A 27,961-nucleotide genomic window follows, 5' to 3' on the forward strand; every position below is an offset into this window, starting at 1 on the left:
CTTGGTACTACAGACGATCCAGTTACAAGTTACAACTTCAGATTTAACTAGGTACTTGTTTTGCGATTACTGTACAGCGCTCTTATAAGGAATTCCGTTGAAAATCTCTGTAAATAATCTTTGGCACAATTTTGAACATCTGAGTTATATCCCGAGGTCTTAGTTCGGGGCGAACCACCATACAGGGCTTTGAAGATTTTGGCCTACCTAGTAGTCCGCCATTTTTCTTTTTTTACAAAATAACGGCCACACATAAAACCTGCAATAGCTGGCATCAATACAAACAAATATTGTACGAGACAAAATCTTGCAAAGTGTCAAGTTTCCGAGATATAAGCTATCAAAGTTGTACTGGTACACGTTATCAATGGCTAGAGTGCCACCAGCTACTTAGATGCCAGCTATTGATTAATACAGGTTTTATGCGTTGTCCCTATCCATACTTCCATACTAATATTATAAATGCGAAAGTTTGTCTGTCTGTCTGTCTGTTTGTCTATCTGTCTGCTAGCTTTACACGGCTCAACCGTTCAACCGATTTTGATGAAATTTGGTACAGAGATAGCTTGCATCCCGGGGAAGAACATAGACATAGGCTAAGAAAATTAAAGAGTTCCCACGAGATTTTAAAAAACCTAAATCCACGCGGACAAAGTCGCGGGAATCATCTAGTTTTGAAATAAAAAGAAAATGTAGGCGGACATGTAGGCAGGCCAAGCTCCATGAAGACCTTTCATAACTATGTCAAACTAACCTTCTAATTTAGTTTGAACGTCATGGAAACTAGTCTTGGCCTTCTCCAGTGCGTCTCCGAGGCCGGTTTTAATCTGGCCGAACTCCTGCGTGACGAGCGACAGTCGGCCGAGCAAGTAGTTCAAGTTGTCGTCCACCTCCAACATGCGTGCCGTTATGCTGCCCACCTGGGAATACACGACGAATTGGGAATTTGACTCTAACTTTTTTATTAGGTACTTTATTATAAACTAGGATAAAAATAATGACGTAAACTGAAAAACTAGGTACCTAATTAAATCGATCAAATAACAAAAAAGTTATAAGCATTTAAATATTTCTGATTAGACAGAAATAGCGATATGGCATTTTGACGTCACACCTTACTAATGCCACACAGTAGCTTCGTGCGGTTTCATAAAAAAATTCGTTTTGCGAAAAAGGGATAGAAGACCCTTCCACTCCAAAATTAAAATGCCTGTAACTTTGTAAATCTTTGTTGGATTTTAATATTTTTTCAGCGTACGTCATTATTTTTATCCTAGTTTATAATAAAGTAATAATATTTATCAAATTCAAAAGTAGGAAAATACCCAATTAACTACATAGCAATAATGAGGAGCTGGCGAACAAAATGGTGTAGGTAGATAATAAATTATTACACTTATCGCATCGTACAACATATTATTTTGACACTTTTATGTGCAACACTGGAAGTTAATGACGGACAACGCCATCTATATGTGATTTAGTGAACACATTTTAAGATTTTTTTGTGATTTACAAATTCATGGTTCTCGGATTCTTTCCTCTTCTTGTGCTATAAGACCTAAGTACCTACCTGCGATTCTAGGTCAACGGGAAGTACCCTATAAGTAGGTTTTTCTTAACAGACTATGAAGTGATCCTATAAGGGTTCCTTTTTCCTCTTGAGGTACGGAACCCTAAAAAAGATCACTTCGTTGTCTGTCTGTCAAGGGAATCAAAACCTATAGGGTACTTTGCGTTGACCTAGAGTGATGTTTGACCTCCATTTGTAATGTCATAGATTTAATATTCGCCTCGCTAACAAATTCCTAGAACTTCCCTTCATAAATAAGTAGCTGTAACTCTTATTAGCTTAAACATAACGACTTTTTTACCTAATACTTTTAGAGCTTTAACTTACGTTCTTTTTCATGTTGTCTAATGTGGTGGTGCTTCCATTAACGTACCGCGCCGTTTGCTCCTGCAGGTAGATACAATCAGCTGTTAGTTAATTGTGATATGTAAAGTGGTAAATGGAAATGGTAGGTACATACATTTGTATGACGTTGTTGTTTTATTAAAAAAAAATATTAAAAACCGGACTTCTAAAACCACTACAAAGTAAATATATATATATATGTGTATGAATGTTGGAGTCGGGCGAGCTTCACGGTTTGATTTCTAGTTACTTTTATTACCTATTTATTTTGTACTTTGTAGTGGTTTTGGAAGTCGGTTTTTTAATTTTTGGCTCTGGGGGCGCCACTTTTGCACATTTCATTGCAATAGGTACAGTAAGTAATGGTCCTGTAACTAGTTTACCGCAATATGGCGAAGTTTTTAATTTATCTGGCTTTTACAGCGTGTTATCCCTTTTGTATGCACGGGTGTTTTTAAAAACGAGGCCATACTTACTAAAATCATAGCTTTTCTGTAGTCGAGTATGCATAAAGTTTATGGGGTTCCACTCACAGTGAGGCCGTCCAGAGCGGTGCGGCTGGCGGTGAGCTGCTGGTACACGATGCCGATCTGGCGCCACACCTGCGACATCTCCGACTCGATCTTAGCAGTTAAATTGCTCAGCGCGTATGTCTGGTTGGTCACTATTTGTGACTCGAGGCTGTTCAACCTGCGGACCCGAGGGTTACTCGTCATGTAAAGGAGAGTTAAGTGTTTTGGCGTTTAAACTATCGTGAGTGATCTCCATTATACAGCCAGTCTCAACCGCAACGCGTGAGCGAACTGAGTCCCTGTGAAAAAGGACCCCGGAAGGGTTCGAAACTAGTCGGGCTAACCTCGACTAAACACGTGAGTAAAGCCGGGTGTGAGATATGTATAAGAGAGTTAAGTGTTGTAGGCTGTAGAGATTATCATAAGGAAACGTCAAACAAATAGCAGAGACGATAGAGTAGTTACCTAAATATTGTTGTAACAGGTGATAGATGAAAAAACCAGCCAAGTGCGAGTCAGGCTCGAACAATGAGGGTTCCGTACTACAGTCGTATTTTTTCGACATTTTGCACGATAATTCAAAAACTATGATGCATAAAAATAAATAAAAATCTGTTTTAGAATGTACAGGTGAAGACCTTGCATATGGTACCCCACTTGATATAGTCACTCACTTCGAAAGTTGAAAATACTAATTATTAGTTCATGACCACAATTTAATTTTTTTTGTGTGATCTAACCCTAAATTCGCGGTTTTCAGATTTTTCCCCAAATGTCAGCTATAAGATCTACCTACCTGCCAAATTTCATGATTCTAGGTCAACGGGAAGTACCCTGTAGGTTTCTTGACAGACAGACAGACAGACAACAAAGTGATCCTATAAGGGTTCCGTTTTTCCTTTTGAGGTACGGAACCCTAAAAAGAGTTGATATTAGTTACGGGATAAATCTATGACGGGTTATTATGAGTTATGACCTAAGTAGTTACTTATTACTAAGGCACTAATCACAATTTGTTACTGATGCAAGGGATCAGCGATGCCGGTCGGTCTCCGAGCATTGAAATATATTAGTAGGTACTAGATACCTAGTACCTATTAGTAGGTACTAGGTATAAACTTATTTCGATTGGTCATTGGATAAGATAAAAAAATTTTACAAAAAAAATAAAAACCGACTTCGTTACATAAACACTAAAAATTGAAAAATAATTTAATTTATTACCGAATATATTATGTATACAAGAGTTAATATAGTTCCATAATAATACTTTTTGGTGCCGGTGCCAATTAGCTTTAGCTGCGCGAATCGTCTAGACTTCATATTTTTATGGGACTCCACAATGGCACCTCATTGGCACCGACCCCAAAAAATATTATTATGGAACTATATTAACTCTTGTATACATAATATATTCGGTAATAAATTAAATTATTTTTCAATTTTTAGTGTTTATGTAACGAAGTCGGTTTTTATTTTTTTTGTAAAAAAAAATTATTTCACAATTTTTAGTGGCCCCATGGAATTATGCTATGACTGGTTAAAAATCTACTGTTTACTAAGCTATTACACTGATCGCGAGCAATTTACTCTTATCCGTTGAGGAGTTCCAGTATCTATCTTCGAAGATGTTCATCAGATCTTCACCAAATTGAAATGGGACCAACTTTGAAGTATACCCTTTCAAACAAAAAAAGAATTTTCAAAATCGGTCCAGGCGTTTTTGAGTAATCGGGGAACATACATAAAAAAAAAATAAAAAAAAAAAAAAAAAAGATTCCGACGAATTGAGAACCTCCTCCTTTTTTTGAAGTCGGTAAAAAATATGAATTGATAAAAAACTCTGCCGTCCCGTCCGCTGATTTGCGCAGACCCTAATCACAGAGTAAGGATCATATGATATAACATAATATAGAGGTTCGACAAAGCCGTCTAGAAAGTAGAAACAAATCAATTGTGCAGTGCAGATAGGAGCGATCCTAACTGGATTGGGGCCCTATATCTTATGGGATCGTCGTAGTTGTCATAACCACGAAATTAAAAGGCATCGGACTACTGTGTCCTTTTATACCTCGGTAAGTAGGTAATAAAATATGTTCGTACCTATCATTAATAGTCTTGTTGAGTTGGCTGCTCTGGATCATGATGAGCGTTATCTGCTGCACGCCGTACTCGAGGCGTTTCTTGGTCGCCAGCACGCTATCCGCTGTTTGCTGCATTACGTGCTCGTTTTTGGAAAAAGCTTGCACCTGCCAGTTATTATAGTAAAGTTCTTTTTTTTTTTTTTTTTTTTTTTTTTTAATACAATAAAACTTAAAGCTAGCCTTATCTAATTACTATATAAATCATGACCGCGTGGAATGGTGCCAAGAATACTGGCTGCATTTCCGCGCTGGACAGCCAGGCTGATCCGCTGCGCAAAAAATGAGCCAGCCCTTCTGTCACCAGTTGAGGCTATTAATCGCGGTGAAATGTCTCGTAAAGTTCTTTTTTTAAATTTTAATAAAACTTCTAGTGAGTTATCTAATTACTAGCTAATGCCCGCGATTTCGTTCGCGTGGAATTAGGTTTTTAAAAATCCCGTGAGAATAATATTATAAGCCTATGTCACTCTTCAGGTCTTTATCTATACACATGCAAAAAATCACGTCAATCCGTTGCACCGTTGCGACGTGATTGAAGGACAAACCAACAAACAAATACACTTTCGCATTTATAAGAAGGGTACCTACTGATTGTAGAAAATCATGGCCCGCATGGAATGGTTCCAAGGATACTGTAGGCTGGAGGCTGTATTTCCGCATTGGACAACCAGGCTGATTCTTTGCGAAAACAATGAGCCAGCCTTTCCGTCACCAGATGAGGTTATTAGGTAGCTTCTAAAGGTCGATGTACATTACTTTCGGCCGCGTACTGTAAGTAGAAGGCGGTACCCACCTCGCTTCGCAGACTCTCATAGCTGGTTTGTATGTCGTTGTAGGCCCGCTCACTCATCGTGTTGCCCTGCGTCAGACTCTGCTGGATATCCTCGTTGGTTGCCACCAGCCGGTCGCCCATCTCGCGCAGCTTCAGGTTTATTTTGGTGACGGCTAAACGTGAGAGAAGAAAATTGTACATCTTTAGGATGCAACACTAATCTATATCTTCTATACTATCATATAAAGAGGTAATGTCGTTAAGTTTGTTTGTAGGGGGTAATCTTTATAACTACTGAACCGATTTTAAAAATTCTTTCACCAGTAGAAAGCTACATTATTCCTGAGTGACATAGGCTATACGGGATCTTTAAAAACCTAAATCTACGCGGGCGAAGCCGCGGGGATCAGCTGCTTAAGTATATACACTGAAGAAAGTGCACCTGCTGTATGTAGCTTAGCTTGCAACGAGCAACGCTAAGGAATTATGTAGGAAATAAATAAACTAGAAAAATTTAAGCGTTTAAAAAGGAGAAATGAGAGTATTAGCAGTAATCGGCACCAATATTTAGTGGTAGACCACTTTCATAATAACAACGAGCTTCTGAAATTGAAGATAATCGTGGTGGTGCCAGATGTCATTCATCCGAAGAATACAGTCGTTTACAGTTTTAACAATGCAAACTCTGTAGAGAAGTATCTATCGAAGTACACGCATCTACTAACCATCGGGCTTTAATGATAATCTAGTAGAAATCACATTGAGAATCGTGCGGATCAAATTTCAATTTAGAGCTAAGTAAGATGTCAACGCCCTTATAATTGAATGAGTCTAAAAATTTAAATATCTTCACTAACAGGTTTCTTGACAGGTGAACTATATCATCATCATGATCAACTTATCGCCGGCTCACTATAGAGCACGGGTCTCCTCTCAGCGAGAAGGGTTTTAGCCATAGTCTACCACGCTGGCCATGTGCGGATTGGTAGTCTTCACACACATTTTAAGACATTATGTAGAACTCTCAGGCATGCAGGTTTCCTCATGATGTTTTCCTTGACCGTTAAAGCAAGTGACATTTAATTACTTAAAATGCACATAACTCCGCAAAGTTAGAGGTGCGTGCCCGGGATCGAACCCCCGACCTCCGATTATAAGGCGGACGTCCTAACCACTAGGCTATCACAGCTAAAACTACAAAATCTTACGAAAATTTAACTAGATACGCGTAAATATCTAAAAAAACTGCGCCCACCACCAAGACCGGATTGACGATAAATAAAGGCGGTGGCTGGATAAGGTAGGCTTAACATTATTTTGATCTTGTGTGGTGGCGTTCTTTCGAAATAACATATTTATAACTCAGCAGAGAACGTCAGCACGCTAAAATTATGGTAAATTATTAAAAAATTACCCTTATCCTGGTTTCCAGTGAGGTTGGCCTGTAAGTCCCGCAGGCCTTCCAGCGTGTAGTTGGAGCTCCGCTGCAGGTCCGCGAGCCGCGGCAGGTCCTTCCACATGCTCTCCGCGTCTGACAACAGCTTCTGGATCTTGTTTATGCTCTTCTCTTGACGCTCCATTACTATTCAACAAAGTATTAAGGGTTAATACCTAACGACATTATGTTATGGACATGGCCAAAGCGGAAACCATTGGATATTAGCCTAGGGCCTGGGCAATCCTCAGGAATGCCGAAAGCGCTTAGTCAAAAGCCAAAAGCATATACACAGACTAATTCTGTCCATAACTTTTTGATCCATCCGAAGTACCTGGATATTAGTTATTCTAAAACCGAAACTCAATTTTCGATTTTTGACTTGGTATAGCCCGGAGTAGGTACCTACCTACTCGTACGTATTTGAAATAATTGAATAAGTAAGTACATATGTTTAAACTTCGAAAAACAGTACCTACTTATTACCTACTTATTTTGAATTTTTATGTAAGTAGGTATGCTATTAAAGTTCACGTATTAGGCTGGCCATACACGGACTGCTCGAGCGGTTAGCCAGTGATCAACATACACGGACCGCTCTTGCAGTCAGAGTCAACAGCTTGATGCTGCCGTCGAGCAGTTAGCTTAACTGCTCGATGGCAGCTTCAAGCAATTTCAATGCGGGCGGGAAGCGTGCGCGACGTGGAATGAGGAGCGCGGGCGGAGGTAACTGCGCGAGAGCGGTCGACTGCTTGACCGCCTAACCGCCCAAAGCAGTTGCAACTGCTTGAGCGGTTCGTGTATGTACGTACGTAGAAGTCTGTAGTTCAATACGCAGTCGCAGCTTGAAGCAGTCCATCCTGACTGCTTCAAGCTGTCCTTGTATGGCTGGTATAAGTACTACCCATCGCATTATGACGCTTTCGAGTTTCGATGCGACGCCTATCTACCATTATTTTAAAAACAAAATGCGACCTCTTCTTAGGCTGGCAGCTATGGGCAGCTGCAAGTTGCCAGCCTAAGAAGAGGTCGCATGCCTCTACACTTTTTAGTGCTTCCTATTCTGGGACAAACAGGGGACAAAGCTCTAAAGATGTAGGCAGGTATGTACATATTTTAAACTAGACATCCCAAAGCATCTTTAACTTTATACTTAGTAAGGTAGATAAGTAGAAAATCAAATTCAAAAAAGTTTAAAAATAGTAGCAAATGATACTTAGAAGTGCAATAGACCCATTCCGTCTTCCATTTAGTATTTTTAGATCGATTTGGCAGCCATTGCAATCATTATTGGCGGAACATCAATCAGTATTATGTAGGTAATAAATATTGATAACGATCGATTCTGAAATAGTTCGATTGAAAAGCTTTTACAGTGGATCCTCAGGAGATCTTCTATCTTCTTCTTCTTCTATTCTTCTTCTTCTTCCAACATTACAATTAAATCTTTTAAGATGATATGGTCCTTCGAGCCGGATTTGTGAATTGATGAGGTAGGTATCTAGTAGGAATGCATATCTACTAGGTACCTATTTATTTTAAATGATTATAATAATGAATGTGAGGTTTGTAGAAACGGGACTTGCGCCTAGTGGAAATAGCTGGCTATAAACTTATATGGCACAATAATATATTCACCTGAATAGCTGCGTAAAGTTTAAACCGATATCGTGACTTATCGCTTAAAGCTGATTATAGTCATAATTTACGCGACTAAGAACTGTACTGAACCCGTTAAACTTCCCAGTTAGGTTGCAAACATTTCTCGCGTTTTAAAGATCCAGCTAGGTGTTATAGAAAATTGTCATACTGGGATATCTTTACACGACTACGGCAAACCCAAAAGGAAGGGTTATGATTTTAGCAGTCTATGTAGGTTTGTATTTATTGTTCTTACTTTTTATATTCAACAATGAACCGTTGAGATGGCAATCGGGGTACGAGGCGGGGGATGCCGTAAATCCGACTCGTCCGCAAAACACCAAAGGCGTCGTCTCATTGTACCTAAGCGTCGTCGCTCGCTGTGCTTTTACCTACCTTCAGTCATCTTGCTATGCCACGCCTCATCAGCCAGCGCAACTTCGCTAAGTGGCACGAAATCAGTCTGCACTTTAGTGCTGTTTCCATTCAACTCGTTGAGCTTCATATCGTACTTGTTGAGGAGCTTCTCCGCTTCTGAGATGTGCCTCTCGAAGGGGTTCATTTCTATTGCTACGTCCAGACACATGTTTCTTAGTGCATCCTGAAATATAGATGCGATATTAGTAGGTGCAAACTTAATAGATATGTAGGTAAGTTCTTCAACAATTTTAACACCAAAACACTTACTGAAGAATATTTACATTACATCAATAAAAGAATCAAGATGAAGCGGGTTGAATACAAAAGGCCTTTTGGCTTAGTAGCGATATCTGCCAGGCAACTTTAGGAAAATAGAATAATAGGAAAGGTTGTGGAAATTGAATAGTGTACCTAGCTAATTATCAATACATACGTTTATAAACATAGGTAGGTACGTATTATCATAACATAGGTAAGCACTTAAGCATAAAAAATTAGTTTTCCAAGTACCTACCTACTTCTCCTTGTTCAATCCAGTGAACAGAAATGAGGTAGGAATTAAATTTTTATGGCATATCTGATGTATTGGGAGTTGAAACTATAATAGAGTTTAAAAAATGTTTTTAAATAGTTTTGTCTCGCTCTACTAAACTGCTTTGTTAAAATTTACTTAGGTATCTTGTCAACAATTCGTACCTAGGTTTTATCATGTAAGTAGGTACTTATGAACATAAAACTTTAGATTCCCAAACCAGTCCGGACTTTACCTTGCTTAAGCTATTCTTCAAAGCTTCTACTTCTTTCTTAATAGAATCCAATTTAGCGTCAGTGGCATCAAGTCGACTGCTTAGCGGGTCTCCGCTAGGATTCAGGCTGTTGTCTAATTCTGCAGGCGGGGCAGGCTTAAGATTCGTTGTTACAACCGCTGTTAATGTCTGTAGAGACTTCTTTATCTCATCTAATGCTTCGTTTGTCTTCTTCTGTGTTTCTTTTTCTCTTTCTTCCTTCTGTCACAGATTGGAAAGATTAATTAAACAGATACCTACTCGTTATTTGCGTCAAACATTATTAAGTTTCACAGTAGTAGTATATTTGAAGTTTCACAGTATATTTGAAGCCAGTAGATTACCTCGCAAGATTAAGGTTGCCTCGAAAAGAAGGATCGTATCATGTTTATAGATTAGCTCCTTGAAGTTTTAACTTTTTTCCAATAAAACTAAGATGAGCCTAATAATATGAATACCCTATATGTACCCATAGCAATAAAGCACCAATGAATACGTTGACACATCCTTTGAAACATCCCTTGCATATCCCTACTGAAATTGCAGCCTTAGAGTAGAGCAGACTTTAGTTACTTACTGACTTGAATGTGTTTTCTTGAATGTTACCTGTAAGAATATATTCTCCACATTGTATAACCTATCGTCTAGCCTCGATATCGTGCCCTTCATGGACTCTAAGTTCCTGTGCTTCTTCTCCAAGCCTAGTATCATCTTCTTCAGTTGTTCTCCAAGCGCCTTCTCTCGGTACTCATGTCGTTCCAGCTTGTCTTCTGATATTCGGAACATATGGACTAGGGACATCATTGCGTCGCGGATGTCTTCGTGTCTGAAATAGAAGTGCTATGAAAAAGTTTTGCCTGTTTTGTGGAAGTAAAGTTTTATTTTGAGGGTCTTATTTTGAGGGGATCTGAATAAATGATTTGAGTTTTACATTAAAACTAATGTAAAACTAATGCCTGTGTGTGTGTAATCCTACACTTTCTGATTGTTTTTTTAAATCTTTTATCAACACACTTTTTGATTGTTACTAGCTGAATTTGCAATACAATGATGTAGTGGTGATATTTAATACGTAAACTTAAAACTAAAGCTACGTGGGTTCCAAACGCGCCCTGGTCTGAGAAGAGCCCACATCAAACTCAGCTGGGTAGATATTCTTTTTTTTTATTATCACCACTTTACAAAATCACCTAAACTTATTAGAACTATCTAAGCTGTTTAGCAACTCATTCCCAGGCTTTCTTATCATTTAAATAATTTATTAGTTAGATTTAATAGAGCAATTATTTTGTCTATTGTTTTTAAAATCTCGACGAAATTATTGAGTAGGTTGATAGGTATTATTTAGGACGTCCCACTAGTCTAAGGGTAGGTAATAATAAAACAGAGGTTTTATAGAAAAGTCAGAGTTTCGTGTCTGAACTGCGAATCAAGTGCTCATGGCTTAAAATAAAAGTCATAGGCACCTCGGATTTGAGGATGTTTTAGTCGTAAAGATACTTATACCTAGGTAGGTAGGTATACGTACAAAGAGTACACATGTGAATTCTTTGTCTATTAACTTGTAACAAAAATACTTTATTATGGTTTACAAATAAACTATTAATAAACTTAAATCTAAAAAAAACAACATTAAATTAAAACTAAAATAAATTAAATTAAAACTCTATTAATGTTTATGTAAACGGTAATCTCTATTAATGTTTATGTAAACGGTTCGCGCTCAGTCAACATTATGAATGATTGAATTGAATGATATAATGACACAGAAGATTGTGACCGCTGCAGTGGGTTGTATTGTGAATTGTACTCATGCCTGCAAGCTAGACGAGAGTAAGAAGGTGCGATTAAATAATCCATACTGCAGACTGCAGTTATGCATCCCGTATGCAGAGTTTTGATATTAAGGCCATATATTTTGACATATCTTGCAGGTAGGTATAAAAATTTGAATTTATGGAACTCTATTTTTTATCAGATACCTAAATGAATAGCTCGCGCACATTGATTTATTAACTACCTTAATCTATTCTATTCTACACGATTGTGTAAATTTGTATTATACAACACTACACGATTAAACCGGCATACTGATATCAGCCAATCCATCAGGGCTGGGCGTAGGTAGGTATATTCAATAGAATAGAATAGAATATATTTTTGTTCAAGTAAACTTTTACAAGTGCTTTTGAATCGTCAAATAGTAATTTAATTTACCAATTCAATTGTGCTCGCCATCTCTTGACCTACAACGTTTGTGCAATACGTGATACGTCGTGTACCTAACAAGTAACAAGTATAGGTAATCGATTCATAACATTACCAACAAAATTCTTGATTTTACGGCCCTGTATATACCTACCTACGCCCCGGATTGATTGGCTCATGCATGTCGGTTTGATCGTGCAGTTTTGTATTGTACTCGCCATCTCTTGACCAATAACGTTTGAACAGTACTTCGTGTAAGCAGTGTTACAAGTAATATTGATTCATAACATTCGGAAGTCCGAACTCCGAACTAAAAATGGATCCTTGATTTTCCTTGAAGTGAAAATACCTATATCTACGCCACTGGTTGATTGGCTAATGCATGCTGGTTTGATCATGAAGTGTTGTTTTGTGCTCAACATCTCTTGGCCTATAACGTTTGTACCATACGTCGTGTAGTGGTCGTGTAGCAAGTAATCGATTCATAACATTCCGAACTAAAAATGGATCCATGATTTTCCTTGAATTAAATATACTAAGCCCTTGAGGCCCTGATTAATTGGCTGATGCATGCCGGTTTATTCGTGCAGTGTTGTATTTTGCTCGCCATCTCTTGGCCTATAACGTTTGTACAATACGTCGTGCTAATTCAATAGGTGAGATAATGATGTAATAATATTATCTCGAGTGTCCATCGGTTACACAACGGCCCTTAGTTTTAAAGTTTAAACTGTATTCGACTAGCTTTAGGACAGAGAAAGGTGTTTTTACATAACATTTATCTACAACAAACCTACGACGTAGAGACGTGTGTAGAGTGACGATGCAAGATCAAAATTAATTTGAATTTAGGTAGGTAAGTATACTCACTTACACCACTAATTTTGACTTACCACTTGCCTATACAAATAAGTTAAAAAAATAAGTAAGAAAAAAACAAAAAGGTAAATTGACGATACGACTGGAATTGGTGATATTTACTTAAAAATTAAGTACGTAATTATTACGTGAATTTACCACTAAAGCTACGAGGTTCCCTGGTCTGCGAATAAGCTCAGTACCCCACGATCTGTGCCCGGAACAAACTCAGTCGGTACTTACGTGACATTTCTTGCTTGTGTGTTTGTTGACGCCAGCAGTACGGCCGCGACCACCCACCATAGTCTCTGCGGGCATAATATAACAGTTGAATATTGATGAGAAAACGCCATATACTCGACTTTGAAATAGGTATAAGTACAACCTAAGCAGTAAGCAGATACAATGCATTAAACCTTCTTCGTTCTAAAATCTATCAATCTTCAAATGTTCTAAAATCTAAATGATCACGAAACCCGTAGGTATCGAATTGCTGTGACAGGTGACAATTTTTTTTAACCGGAATCGAACCTGTTGTTACTGATAGGAAGGAAGGAATATTGTGTATAGTATTACAATTATTATGTATTATTTATGGTTCAAATTAGTATCTGAATTTCCTACACGAATATACCTAAGTAAGTTATAGGATCCCAGCTTTATTGTAAGTAGGAAGGTATGTCTAATTATAGCAGGTAAGCAGGTATACACACATCATTTTGTTTTATTTATGGTTCAAATTAGTATCTGAATTTCCTACACGAATATACCTAAGTAAGTTATAGGATCCCAGCTTTATTGTAAGTAGGAAGGTATGTCTAATTATAGCAGGTAAGCAGGTATACACACATCATTTTGTTTTATTTATGGTTCAAATTAGTATCTGAATTTCCTACACGAATATACCTAAGTAAGTTATAGGATCCCAGCTTTGTTGTAGGTAGGAAGGTATGTCTAATTAAAGCAGGTAAGCAGGTATACAGTGATACACGCATCAATTTGTTTTATTTATGGTTCAAATTAGTATATGAATTTCCTACACGAATATACCTAAGTAAGTTATAGAAACCCAGCTTTATTGTATGTACCTACATACAATAAATCTGGGTTTCTATAGGTAGGTATGTCTAATTGTAGCTGGTAAGTAGGTATACACGCATCAATAAAAGCCCCTTTTCACTCATTAGCATATTAAATTATGATGATTGTTGGCCAACACCATAAATATTAGCATGTCAACTTTAATTTGTTACCCATATTTAAATTATAGGTTGTCATTTAACCCCATTAACCTTATAGTTAACCTACATACCGCAAACCGCCTCTCACTTATTAATGTTATTAATATGGGGAATGCAATATTTTGGTTCCTTATCGAACTCTACATGTTAGAGCAAGATAACATAACCTAATATCATAGCCACCTATAATGATTAATGATAATTATGTATGACATACATGTAAATACAAATCTGTATCGATGGGTCCAACAGCTATATAGTAAATCAACATCATCATCATCATCATCAACCCATCCGCCGCACTGTACCGTCACACTACTGAGCCGGCGCGGCGCAGTATAATGAGAAAGATTTGGCCAAAGTCTACGACGCTGGCTAAGTGCGGATAGGCAGACTTCACAGTTTACACACCTTTGAGAACATTATGGAGAACTCTCAGGCATGCAGGTTTCCTCATGATGTTTTGCAAGTGATATTATTTAATTATTTAAGTACATGAAACGCAGATTACTCTGAAAGTTAAACGTGCGTGCCCACTGCCCGGGATTGAACCCTGGGTCCCCCGAATCAGAGGCCGATGTCTTAACCACTAGGCTATCATCGCCTAAACTAAAAATACCTACACAAAGTTGGAACGTTGTTTTACTATAAAGAAAATTCCCGGAAGATATGAAACCTTGAGTTAGACTAATTGGCACACCTTATTTTACCTACAATCGTTTTATGCAGAGCAGAGCATTCGAAGAGCCTTTTCTAGGGTTCCGTAATAAAACAAGGAACCCTTATAGTTACATCTATTCAGTTTGTCTGTCTGTGTGTCACATCCATTTTTAAAATCATCATCATCGCTTGCCTTCTTCGAAATGAAGTTTGGAGATCATCATGCGAAAAGCTTCTCTATTTATAGCCGCCTCTTTTACCTTAGGGTAACTAAAAGCCCTGTCCACCCCCTTATCGTTCAACTATTTGCATCTTTGGCGACCTGGAGCCCTTTTGAATTTTTAAAATGGACTAAGTATAAAAGCTGTAAAGTCGAAATGATTTAGATTAGTATTGTTTTCTAAATTTGCTCAATCAAATCTTCTCAATTTTTAGTAATAAATCAATCTAGAATAGGTAAGTACCTACCTATCTACCTACGTAGATACGCTGGGAACCTGTTAGACAAATAGATCTCCAATTACCATAATGAAGGTAGGCAGCTATAATTTGTCTCTCCTAGTTATTTTCTAGGCTCCCGTTAGCTTAGAAAATAGCTTGGAAAACTAGATAATGAGAATTATGTAACTACTTAGATACAGGTTCCTATACCTATTATCTAGATAGTAGGTAGGTATGTACTTTTCATACTAATATAAGCGACACTCTTAGTTCGCTTGGGTGACCAACTTTAATTTTGGTCTCAGGGAGGTCGCGTACAGCTTTTAGTAGCGCGTTTCCCGATTAGTGATATAATCGCATAACTTATCGGTTCAGCATCGCTTCTGCATCGTTGCAAACGCGTGGTCCTGTATTCATTTAGAGGCCACCATGTAAACTTTCCTTATTAAGTACCTACTAGAGGATCCCCGCGACTTCGTCCGCGTGGAGTTAGGTTTTTATAAATCCCGTGGGAACTCGTTAATTTTCCGGGATAAAAAGTAGCATATGTCCTTCCACGGGATGTAAGCTAACTCTGTACCAAATTTCATCAAAATCGGTTGAACGGTTGGGCCGTGAAAAGTCTCGAGTCTCGACCGAGTCCATTTACAATTACTGTAGCGTCCACGCAGGCGTTCAGTAGGTAAACCACTCGCTGTATTGCAGTTGTTGTATCAATGCTGTATCGCGATAGTAGAAGGCTTTTAGGCTTTGGCAAAATCGCTGAAAAAGTCGCTGTGGGCAACCTGCCATAGGAAACCAATCATATATAGGTAGCTCCCGACAGGTTGTGATGGCAATCGGGGTATGAGGCGGGGGACGGCCCGCACATCACCCGCGCTCGCACGCACCGGTTTAGCGTGGTGGCTGTGCGGGTGTGCGTGGCGTCCCCACCCCGATTGCCATGCCATCTCTGTCGTGTACTATAGATATCTATTGCTGCCGCTGCGTTAAATTACTTAGAAACCTATGGCCAAAAAATTGACTAAGCATTTTAAACAGGAAATGCATCAGCATTATTAGAATCTCGCGCACATTGGTATGACCTATCTCTCTCCGGTCGTTCCTTCATTGCTGAAGATCGTGGTCCTGGCAAACTGCCCTCGAATGGATTATCTGTTTCCATCGGCTTCTGTTGGTGATTAATTTTCACAATGTGATAAAATCCACACCTGCTGGACTCCTTTAGCTGGACCACCTAGTTGGTATGACCTGTAGGACCTATCTAACAGTAGGCGACAGGTTGAGAATGAGATTGCAGTCGGGGTGGGAACGCCCCGCACACCAGCACATCCCCCGCGCTGCCCCGGCACAGGATAGTGCGGGGCGTCCCGCCTCAAATCCCGATTGCCATCGCGACCTGTCGCGAACTATAGCTTGCACTTCAAAGATTTTTTTGAAATTCTAATCACTTATTCTCGGGATACAGGAAATGGTACTTTATAGCAGTTTTTTTAGGGTTCCGTACCTCTAAAGATAAAACGGAACCCTTATAGGATCACTTTGTTGTCTGTCTGTCTGTCTGTCTGTCCGTCTGTCTGTCAAGAAACCTACAGGGTACTTCCCGTTGACCTAGAATCATGAAATTTGGCAGGTAGGTAGATCTTATAGCTGACATTTGGGGAAAAATCTGAAAACCGTGAATTTAGGGTTAGATCACACAAAAAAAATTAAATTGTGGTCATGAACTAATAATTAGTATTTTCAACTTTCATTTTTCAAGTGAGTGACTATATCAAGTGGGGTATCATATGAAAGGTCTTCACCTGTACATTCTAAAACAGATTTTTATTTATTTTTATGCATCACAGTTTTTGAATTATCGTGCAAAATGTCGAAAAAATACGACTGTAGTACGGAACCCTCATTGCGCGAGCCTGACTCGCACTTGGCCGGTTTTATTAAACCCACATCCCTTATCGGTTTCTACTATACACGGCATCGTTCCGAACCATTACATACATAGCGTCTTCACTTAATTATGGAACTTCGCCTATGTGGAGTTTTGTAATACCTTTGCCTTCTAGATATCATAGGATATGCAACAATGACGTCATGGTGAACAATGATGTAATTTGGATGCACTTTGAAGTTAAACATTTGCATAATATACAAATAACTGTTTGATGCAGATACCTACTTGCTTTCCCTATGTACCTGCCTACCTAAAGTGCCTGAATGAGAGTTAAAACGTCACTTTACTTTAGGCACTATAGGCCCTTGATAGGTACTCACACCTTTGGGCGTCGCGCGAGAAAGGCACCGGTGTACGTTCTTTAGAGCTCCCGAAGCCTCTCAATTGTGCTGAGGGCCACCGAGGGGTATCTTAAGAAGAATCCCCCCTCAAAAAAAAGGTACTCACACCTGGCACTAAATGAATACCTTATAGTCACTGACGTTATGTACCTTCTTAAGTATGCAATGTGTTGACAATGGGAAAGGAGTTTTAGGCTACTGGTACAGCTAAGCGGAGACGTTGGCCGAGATCCAGGTTAACGCCGTGCACAAAGCTTTTGAGCTTTCGAACAAAGGCACAGGAATGTTAGGATTAGCTCCGTCGTAACAGAATTAATACTAAATTGCATATACTGTGTGTTTAGTTTATAAATAAGTATAAGGACTAAAATAGGAAATGACTGGAATTATTCCAATTCTTCCGCTACTATAGGCGCGTTCCAGATGGCAGTTGGTATATTTTCAGCTTACAGCACTTTTGTTTTGTTTAGTTTTTGAATAAAACGGCCATGACAAACGGGCTTAGTACCTACCGAGCTTATTCCCAAAGCTATAATGGACTAAGAGCCAGCGCGCGCCAGACCTTCGTTATTTTATAAAAGCTGAAGGTTTCTCTGCGTATTGTCCCCAACACTGGGAGGAACGTTTGTTTGGATCATGGTGGCTTTGGGAGATAACAGGTGTGACGTTGTAAATTTTGAACTACTAATTAGCGTTTCGCTTTTAATAAAAATCAATTTTGTTCAAAGTATGTTGGTGCCACCTAGCATCAAGGTGCAGAACTGCGCGTGGGTCGATGTTCGGAGTTCATTCGAGCCACAATAGATGGCGTTTGCTTCGTTGTCAATTGTCGTAAAAATAAAACAAAATAATTAAATAAAACCATAATATCATTTGTTTATTGTTAAGTCATTAACAAAACGGTTCTTATAATATATCCTTAGGTTCCGCAAATATTCAAAAATGAATTGGCTTCATGATCAAACTAACTGGGAGCGGCCACACTCGGGTTGCGTCTGGCAACACCGATAGGTGAGATTTAGAATTTTCCTGGAGTCAACATGTGAAGACGAATTTTTTTCGTTCCAGGAAAATCTCATTCTTCTTCGCCCATGGCTTCGCCTGGGAAAATACAATAGTCATAAATTTTAGTCATCCTAACGTATTTCAATGTTTCATCAATTATGGTGAGTGAAAAATCAAGTAATGTGGATTCGACAAAATGGCGGTTTGGTTAGAGAAAATCCTAATTTTATGATTTCATTCCAGTTCCAGTTATTTTATCTTCCCAAATAAATGAGGATAATGGGTTGTGGGTGGACTTCTGAAAACCATTGGTGGCCAGGAGTTCAATAGGTGAGTTGTGTTTGATCGGGAAAATTCCACGTGTCGAAATTTTCACACAGCACAAATTATAATCTTGTTTTTCTTTGTTACAGGGTTTTCGTATTTACGTTTAGTTTTACGTTTACGTTTACGTTTACGTTTTCGGTTTTCGTATTTATTTCTTTTGCACATTCACGTAGGCAACTTAATTGCTATGGATAAGACTTGGTGAAAATCTTTGTAATGAAACATTTCGGTTGTGAAGAATCAAATAAATTGAGTTTTGGATCTTGGCCGATGCCGTCCAGCTACCTTGCAGTCTTCGCACCTACAAGTAAGCAATGTTTGTATCCTGCAACAGTTTAGTGAACCTTCTTAGTGTATGTGTACAGTAAGAACCCTGTCTTTACTACTGAGCTTTTATTTTGAAACAATTTTATGAATTATACTGTGTCATTGTCTATTCCATGCCAATGGCATCTTAAATTTAAAACATAGATTTCATGTACTATCTACCTAAGGCATTCTAATGTATCTAAATTAAGTCTTGGCATTAAGCTAGAATAACTAAGTATTATTAGCCATCACTTTGTATTAAGCGACCCCGGTAAAGGTTACATTAAAAACAATTTTGCCTAACATCTAGCAAATTTCATTTATAACACCTCATATACATTACAAGGGAGTCGACGGCTAGCTTCTATTCTTTACTAGGTAGATAGATCAAGTAAAGTAAATTAAAATTATTTTTTTTTCCTCTAATCTTTGTAAGGTGGTAGATTATTCCGTATCCGGGTATATTTCTATTCCGCACAATCCACCACCCTTACAAATGGCGCCCGAACGTTTTTTTATATAGTTATTTCAGTATATTTTGAGAAATTTTGTGAATTTTATGAAATGTACTCCGCTGATTGTACAATTTTCTAAGTAGTGACACATTGCAAAGAGCACTAAGCTGTTTTTTATGGTTAACTAACTAAATAATAACTAATAGTTAGAAATTTTGTTTGATAGGTTAAGTAATTTTCTGAGTATAGTCCAACATTGGTTTTTTCTTATTTAATTAACACATTATAAATGGTGCTTATGCCGTTCAATTATGTTATTTGACTTACCTTGGAGGTGTATAAGTGAATGTTTGCCTTCAGTTTAGTAATAAACATTGCTTAACTGAGTTGTTGTTGGGTATTGCTTTCAATAGTAAGTACATCTTATGTTTGAAAATTCCGGTAACTTAGTATAATTAAAGTTTTGAAACGCTATGTGCTGTTAACTAGTTACACACATACATTTATAAATACTAAGAGTTACAACTTGTGAAACTAAATATATAAACTATATTCAGAGATTACATTAAGTTCAAGTATGAAGTTATGAACAATTTTTTTTCAGTGACTTGATACTTCATTATTTTGTTGAAATTTTGTTTAGAGCTGTGTTAAGGTTATGATAAAAGCTACTTCACACACAAAACATGTTAAGTTTAAGTGAATGCTGGTAGTTTAAAGTGACATTTAGAAACAGATTTTGTTGTATTTTAGGTTATGTGTTAAAAGTGTAAAGTAACAGTCATCAAACCATTGCACAATCTCTTTGTTTTTTTTTTTGAAAGATAATATGCTAGTCAGAGTTCATTGCAACTTTGCTGCCTGTTTACTTTTGTAATTGTAAAGGTTGTAACACACTGTGTACTCATAAAGGTGATACTGCACCTTACAATCATTTATTCAATTTTGGGAAGTTTTATTTTGTTATATTTTGTTTACTATAGTAAGAATATGTGCTTGTATTATTAACAATATTTTGGAATAGGAACATAATTGATAAAATAGTTAGGATAGACTTAAGAATATTGTTTTTGTTGTGTATTTTGCTTGTGTATATTTAATAGTTTAAATAACTTCTTTTGTGTTTGTGTTTAACCAATTTGTATAAGGCTAAACATAGACAGTTACACAAGCTCGATATTTTGTTAAATGTGTTTTGACTTAACACAATGGAACAGACTTTTGCCCAGTTTCATTCACTTTTGAAGGACGAATTGTGTTATGAGGTATCCATTCGTTCCGAAACTCCAGCACCTACAGTGCTAGGTTTAAAGAAACAGTTAAAACAATTAATTCAGGAAATTCCTTCTGAATCAATTTTAGAGACAGATTTCTCTTCTGAAAGTGAGTTAGGGGTTATTACTAAAAAACTTCAAGACTTAGAAGATTTATTAAAAAAGTGTTCTGACACTAAAGATAGACATGCCCTCTGTAGGTCTAAAGCTTTAGCTTCACATTTGTACTTTAGAATTTTGAGAATACAGTGTTCCGAACTCAGCTTAATAAGTAGGAAGAGTGAATTACATACAAAGTTGCAGAGTTTGATTTCCAGATTAGATGCTGACAATGAGTCGACTCACGACGAATCACTGGATTCCGAGAGTACCGCCGTGGACTGCACTGGTGATAAAAATGTTGCCAAGTGGAAGTTAAATTTCAACGGACAGGGTGATCCGCGCAGTTTCATCGAACGCGTTGAGGAATATAAAAGATCTTATGGCGTTTCAGATGGAAAATTATTTGTTTCTGCATTTCATCTTTTTACAGGCCGAGCATTGTTATGGTACAGAGGCAACAAATGTCAAGTTTCGTCTTGGTCAGAATTGAAAACTTTATTTTTAGAGGAATTTGATGCAGTAGATTATGACTACAGGTTGCTAGGTGAAATTCGAGCAAGAACACAAGGCTCTGAAGAACCTGTGTCTATCTATTTCGCTGTAATGTTTTGCATGTTTTCAAGGTTGTCAACACCACTTTCCGAAGAACAAAAGTTACAAATTTTATTACATAATATTCGCCCTTTTTACTCAGAACAATTAGCTCTTGTTGACATTAAGTCTGTCGCAATGTTGAAGGAAAAGTGTCGCAAACTAGAGGCTGCGAGGCAGCGTTCCGCCTTATTTTCTGAGCCTACTAACAGTAAGGCAACTTTAAGTTCAGAGTTTGCTTACAAACAAGTGACAAAACAGATAAACACACTTTCAGTCACACCTGCACCTAAGGTTGATACAAGTAAAGGCACTAATTTTACGAAAACAAATAAACAACTATGTTACAAGTGCGGCAAGGGTAACCATTCCTTTAAATTTTGCAGGACAGTTCCGAAATTTATTAGATGTTTTTCGTGTGGACGTCAGAACTTTACAGTAAAGACATGTCCAAGTTGTAGTAAAAAGGCGATTAGTAAACCCGCTCCGGACAAAAATTCAAAAAACTAATTAGTAAGAACTGTGCAGAGACACAAGTAAAGAACTTGGTCATTAACAACAAAACATCCCTTTTACCTGACACAGTTCTGTATTCAGTGGATAAACGAGACTTTAGGCCACATTTAAAGGTTTTTGTTGACGGTTTTGAGATTACAGGTTTACTAGATTCCGGTGCTTGCGCGTCAATTTTGGGTAACCAGGCGCACAAGGTTTTTTTGAGATTCGGTTATAAATTGCATAGCAGTATTGATACCACATTTTCAGTGGCAAATGGAGACAAACTTGATTGCATGGGTTATATGTTTATTCCGATTACTTATAATTCCGTAACTCACATAATAAAATTTTTTGTAGTACCCTCTATAATAGCGGATGTTATTTTTGGCTGTGACTTTTGGAAAACATTTCAGTTAGCCCCTGGCATTTTTGATAATTTAGAATTAATTAAGGCACCTTCTCAATTTTACAATATTTGTGCGATTGATAATGAACAAATTCATACCATCACTTCTTTTGAAAACTTATCATCTCAACAGAAAGAATTAGCCCAATCTGTAGTAAATAAATTTTTAGATATTTCTTCAGAGAAAATTGGATTGGGTAGAACAAAATTAATTGAACATGTTATTGACACCGGTGATGCCTTGCCAATAAAAATAAAACAATATCCACTTTCTCCCGAAAAGAAGGAAGCTTTAAGTAAAGAGTTAGATAGGATGCTGGAAATGGACGTAGTTACTCCGAGTGAAAGCCCTTGGAATAACCCAGCAATTTTAGTGAAAAAGGCAAATGGAGACTGGAGATTTTGCCTAGATTGCAGGAAATTAAATTCAGTGACAAAGGGGGATTCATACTCAATACCGTACATTCCACAAATTCTAGATAGCTTGAAAGAGGCAAGGTTTTTATCATCGATTGATTTAAGTTCAAGTTTCTGGCAAATTCCGTTAGCTAACGACTCTCAGGAAAAAACCAGTTTTACAGTTCCTGGTAGAGGGTTATTCAAATTTAAAGTCATGCCGTTTGGCCTATGCGGTGCACCAGCACGACAGCAGAGGTTAATGGACCAGTTATTTAATCAAAATTTTTGTAGTGATATTGAAAATGGAATAGTATTTTGTTATATAGATGATATTGTTATTTGTTCTGCTGATTTTGAAACCCATTTAATTTTATTAAACAGAGTTCTGGATAAACTAAAAATGGCTCAACTATCCATAAATTTTGAAAAATGTAATTTTTTTAGAAACTCTTTGAAATATTTAGGGTATATAGTGGATGAATTTGGTTTACGCACAGATCCTGGAAAAGTTGCCGCAGTTTTGAACTTTCCGACCCCAAAAACTGCACAGGAGGTAAAGATTTTCCTAGGCACTTGTTCTTGGTACAGGCGCTTTATTAGGAATTTTTCAACCATCGCTGCACCACTCAATAGACTAACGAGTAAAGGAAAGAACGCACCTAAATTTGAGTGGAGCGAACAGGCAGAGGTAGCATTTAATACATTGAAGAATGCGTTGGTAACCGCACCTGTTCTTGCGGTACCGAATTTTGAAAAACCATTCAAAATACATTGTGATGCTTCTGCATATGGTGTTGGCGGTATGCTGACGCAAGAAACCGATGGTTGCGATCATCCCATTGCGTATGTCAGTAGGAGCCTAAATAAAAACGAAAGGAATTACAGCGCGACGGAACGCGAGGCTCTAGCTGTGATTTTTGCAGTGGAGAAATTTCAGGCTTATTTTGGTTCCAAGCCAGTCACAATTATCACAGACCATGCATCCCTAAAGTGGTTCTTAAATTTAGAAAATCCCTCAGGACGACTCGCCAGATGGGGTTGTAGATTATCACAGTATAATTTTGTTATCGAACATAGGAAGGGTTGTGATAATGTAGTTCCGGATACCTTGTCGAGACTCATACACGTAGATGTAGTTGGTGATCGTAATGATAACTCTAGTCAACAAGTTTTGGTAGATGACTGGTATGACAAAACATTTAATGGCTGTAAAATCAATCCAGCAAATTTTCCGAATTTTTGTATTTTGAACGATAAACTATATCGTTACAGTAAATGTAAATACCAGCTTCTCAGTGAGTTCGACTGGAAAGAGGTAGTCCACAAGAACGACATCCTTAGAATTATGCAACAAAACCATGCAGATGCAACTGCAGGTCATTTTGGTGTGTTCAAAACTCATCGCAGATTATCCCTCAGATATTTTTGGCGTGGTATGTATAAGGACGTGGTTGAGTACGTTAAGAATTGTGATACTTGCTCTGCGTATAAACACACGACATCAGCCACTCCAGGTCTGCTAGGGAAGCCTAAAGTCTGCGAGAGACCTTTTCAGGTCATTTCGGCTGATTTAGTCGGACCTTTGCCTAGGTCTAAATCAGGATTTACATTTCTTTTTGTGGTGACGTGTTGTTTTTCGAAATATACAATGTTGTTTCCGTTACGGCGTGCCACAGGTGCCGCTGTTGTTAAAGCGCTAGAGAATTTTGTATTTTTGAACCATAGTGTTCCAGAGACTGTGATTGTGGACAATGGGTCCCAATTTACAGGATCTGAATTCCGTAATCTCATTAAGCGTTATAATATTCCGAAATTACACTACACACCACTGTACACTCCGCAAGTTAACCTTGTTGAGAGGTACAATAAGGTTGTTATGACTGCTGTAGCCGCTTTTGTGAAAGATAACCACAGGTCCTGGGACGAAAACCTGTACAAGGTCCAGTTCGCCATAAACAGTGCGGTTAATGAATCCACTGGATTCTCCCCGTTCTTCCTTGTCCACGCTAGAGAACCGGTTTTAAATGGTTCCTTCTATAAGGACACGGATAAGGAGTACGAGGCCGGAATTCCAAGGGAGGAATACGCAGGAAAGTTTGGAACTTTGGAGGACATATTTGGTCAGGTTAGGAGAAATTTGTTTCAGGCTCATGCAGAGTATGCAACGCATTACAACTTAAGGCGTAGGTCTGCAAGCTATTCTGTTGGGGACATAGTGTGGAAAAAGACCTATCCACAAAGCGACGCTACAAATTTTTTCGCAGCTAAGCTGGCACCTAAGTATGAAAAGTGCAGGGTTGTCAAGGTTTTGTCACCTTTGGTTTACGAACTAGTTAGAGTAGCTGACAACCACCCAATAGGCACTTGGCATATTAAGGATATTAAGAAGTAGATATTTGCCATTACTTAGTTTGGTCTAAACTGTTTGAATATTTAAGTTATCAATATTCAATTAGGAATTTGTATGAGTGTAGTGATGTTCTGAATTAACAGTAACATTACCATGGTTCAGTTGAGGATGAATGTAGTGGATGTATGTAGGGATGAATATGTGATGATTGGAATGCTTGTGGTAGACCAACCGGTAGAGAAAGTAAAAATGCAAATATCGTACTTTGGGGATAACGAAAAGGGGGGGTTTTGTGTTTTGTTTTCGTTTTCCTTCTAGATAATGGATCATTTCTGTTATTTTTCCGATTCTGTTCCGAGATCTATTTTCTAGGAGAGTTATTTCGTTTTTTTTTTCTCATATTCCGATTTTGATTCGGTTTTATTTTTCCGAATGGGATAGAGAACGGTTGCCATATCAGATGGACCCGTTCACAACCAGATTTTCCGTATTTGTTGAGTAACAAATATTACGATGGTAGTTTAAAAGAGTGAACCACCGTAGGCCTAGACGCATTCTATCAGTCAGCTGAAGAATGATGCCAAGATGTTTCCACTCAAGTGTCTTAGACACCATGAAGTTTTTTTGTATATATTCTTTTTAAAAGTTAGGGTTGTGTAGTTAAGTATAATGTATAAAACCTTACACTGTTTTCAGTATATTTATTTTGTTAGACAATTTTCCTTGTTAGTAGTAGATGTGCGTTCACGCGTAACTTCTGTGTTTTTTTGTTTGTTTGTTTCAGGCAAATTGTTAGTAGTTGTTGGATGACGCTGAGGGCAGCGTGGTTCAACCTGTTGAACCTTTTCGTAGGAGGGGAAGTATTGTGACGTTGTAAATTTTGAACTACTAATTAGCGTTTCGCTTTTAATAAAAATCAATTTTGTTCAAAGTATGTTGGTGCCACCTAGCATCAAGGTGCAGAACTGCGCGTGGGTCGATGTTCGGAGTTCATTCGAGCCACAATAGATGGCGTTTGCTTCGTTGTCAATTGTCGTAAAAATAAAACAAAATAATTAAATAAAACCATAATATCATTTGTTTATTGTTAAGTCATTAACAAAACGGTTCTTATAATATATCCTTAGGTTCCGCAAATATTCAAAATGAATTGGCTTCATGATCAAACTAACTGGGAGCGGCCACACTCGGGTTGCGTCTGGCAACACCGATAGGTGAGATTTAGAATTTTCCTGGAGTCAACATGTGAAGACGAATTTTTTTCGTTCCAGGAAAATCTCATTCTTCTTCGCCCATGGCTTCGCCTGGGAAAATACAATAGTCATAAATTTTAGTCATCCTAACGTATTTCAATGTTTCATCAATTATGGTGAGTGAAAAATCAAGTAATGTGGATTCGACAAAATGGCGGTTTGGTTAGAGAAAATCCTAATTTTATGATTTCATTCCAGTTCCAGTTATTTTATCTTCCCAAATAAATGAGGATAATGGGTTGTGGGTGGACTTCTGAAAACCATTGGTGGCCAGGAGTTCAATAGGTGAGTTGTGTTTGATCGGGAAAATTCCACGTGTCGAAATTTTCACACAGCACAAATTATAATCTTGTTTTTCTTTGTTACAGGGTTTTCGTATTTACGTTTAGTTTTACGTTTACGTTTACGTTTACGTTTTCGGTTTTCGTATTTATTTCTTTTGCACATTCACGTAGGCAACTTAATTGCTATGGATAAGACTTGGTGAAAATCTTTGTAATGAAACATTTCGGTTGTGAAGAATCAAATAAATTGAGTTTTGGATCTTGGCCGATGCCGTCCAGCTACCTTGCAGTCTTCGCACCTACAAGTAAGCAATGTTTGTATCCTGCAACAGTTTAGTGAACCTTCTTAGTGTATGTGTACAGTAAGAACCCTGTCTTTACTACTGAGCTTTTATTTTGAAACAATTTTATGAATTATACTGTGTCATTGTCTATTCCATGCCAATGGCATCTTAAATTTAAAACATAGATTTCATGTACTATCTACCTAAGGCATTCTAATGTATCTAAATTAAGTCTTGGCATTAAGCTAGAATAACTAAGTATTATTAGCCATCACTTTGTATTAAGCGACCCCGGTAAAGGTTACATTAAAAACAATTTTGCCTAACATCTAGCAAATTTCATTTATAACACCTCATATACATTACAAGGGAGTCGACGGCTAGCTTCTATTCTTTACTAGGTAGATAGATCAAGTAAAGTAAATTAAAATTATTTTTTTTTCCTCTAATCTTTGTAAGGTGGTAGATTATTCCGTATCCGGGTATATTTCTATTCCGCACAATCCACCACCCTTACACAGGTGATAAACGTGTAAAAAATCTTACATTTAGCAGGATTGGCAGACTTCACGCACCTTTGAGAACATTATGAAGAACTCTGATGCATGCAGGTTCCCTCACGATGCACGATGTTTTCCTTCACCGTCAAAGCAAGTGGTATTTAACTCCGAAAAGTTAGAGGTGCGTGCCCGGGATCGAACCCCCGACCTCCCGAATAGAAGACGGACGTCTAAACTTCTAGGGCATCACCGCCTTTAGAAACTTAAGTAGGTAGGTACCTATAATTACTTATGCTATAGACGCATAGGTGATAACTCAATTTCTTGTCACAAAGAGGCGTGAAAAGCATGCGTCAACATCGCGAGCTTGGGGCAATAAACTTTCTTGGGCGATATTAGCATAAAATAACATTTTAAGCGTTTTTGAGAAATTCAATTTGTTAGGTTAGACTTATGAATAAAGTTATAGGTACTTTATGGTGTCAATAATGATAATCGAAAGCTAAGGGTGGAGAGATCAACGGTTTGTAAAGTATGCCTTAGGTATCATATATGCAGAGATCATTGTTCTAAACGGATAATTTATTGTTTCTC

At 37.8% G+C, this 27,961-nt stretch overlaps 1 protein-coding gene across 5 annotated transcripts in view; it reads right to left on the minus strand.

The window, feature by feature from the left end:
* The window catches only part of LOC117991094 (putative leucine-rich repeat-containing protein DDB_G0290503), a 49,719-nt gene that overhangs the window by 20,741 nt on the left and 1,017 nt on the right, over positions 1–27,961 (minus strand). For 4 of the 5 annotated variants that reach the window (XM_069505147.1, XM_069505149.1, XM_069505150.1 and 1 more), the window contains exons 2-11: positions 12,937–13,001; positions 10,234–10,453; positions 9,610–9,849; positions 8,819–9,023; positions 6,761–6,928; positions 5,368–5,519; positions 4,534–4,679; positions 2,452–2,608; positions 1,901–1,960; positions 755–920 (exon numbers count right to left, since the gene is read on the minus strand). In XM_069505147.1, the coding sequence (XP_069361248.1) occupies positions 755–920; positions 1,901–1,960; positions 2,452–2,608; positions 4,534–4,679; positions 5,368–5,519; positions 6,761–6,928; positions 8,819–9,023; positions 9,610–9,849; positions 10,234–10,453; positions 12,937–13,001 (1,579 nt within the window). The remainder of the gene's footprint in view (positions 1–754; positions 921–1,900; positions 1,961–2,451; positions 2,609–4,533; positions 4,680–5,367; positions 5,520–6,760; positions 6,929–8,818; positions 9,024–9,609; positions 9,850–10,233; positions 10,454–12,936; positions 13,002–27,961) is intronic. The other variant, XM_069505148.1, reaches the window with a different exon arrangement.

Source organism: Maniola hyperantus, chromosome 19, assembly GCF_902806685.2.
Source record: "Maniola hyperantus chromosome 19, iAphHyp1.2, whole genome shotgun sequence".
Lineage (NCBI taxonomy): Eukaryota > Metazoa > Arthropoda > Insecta > Lepidoptera > Nymphalidae > Maniola > Maniola hyperantus.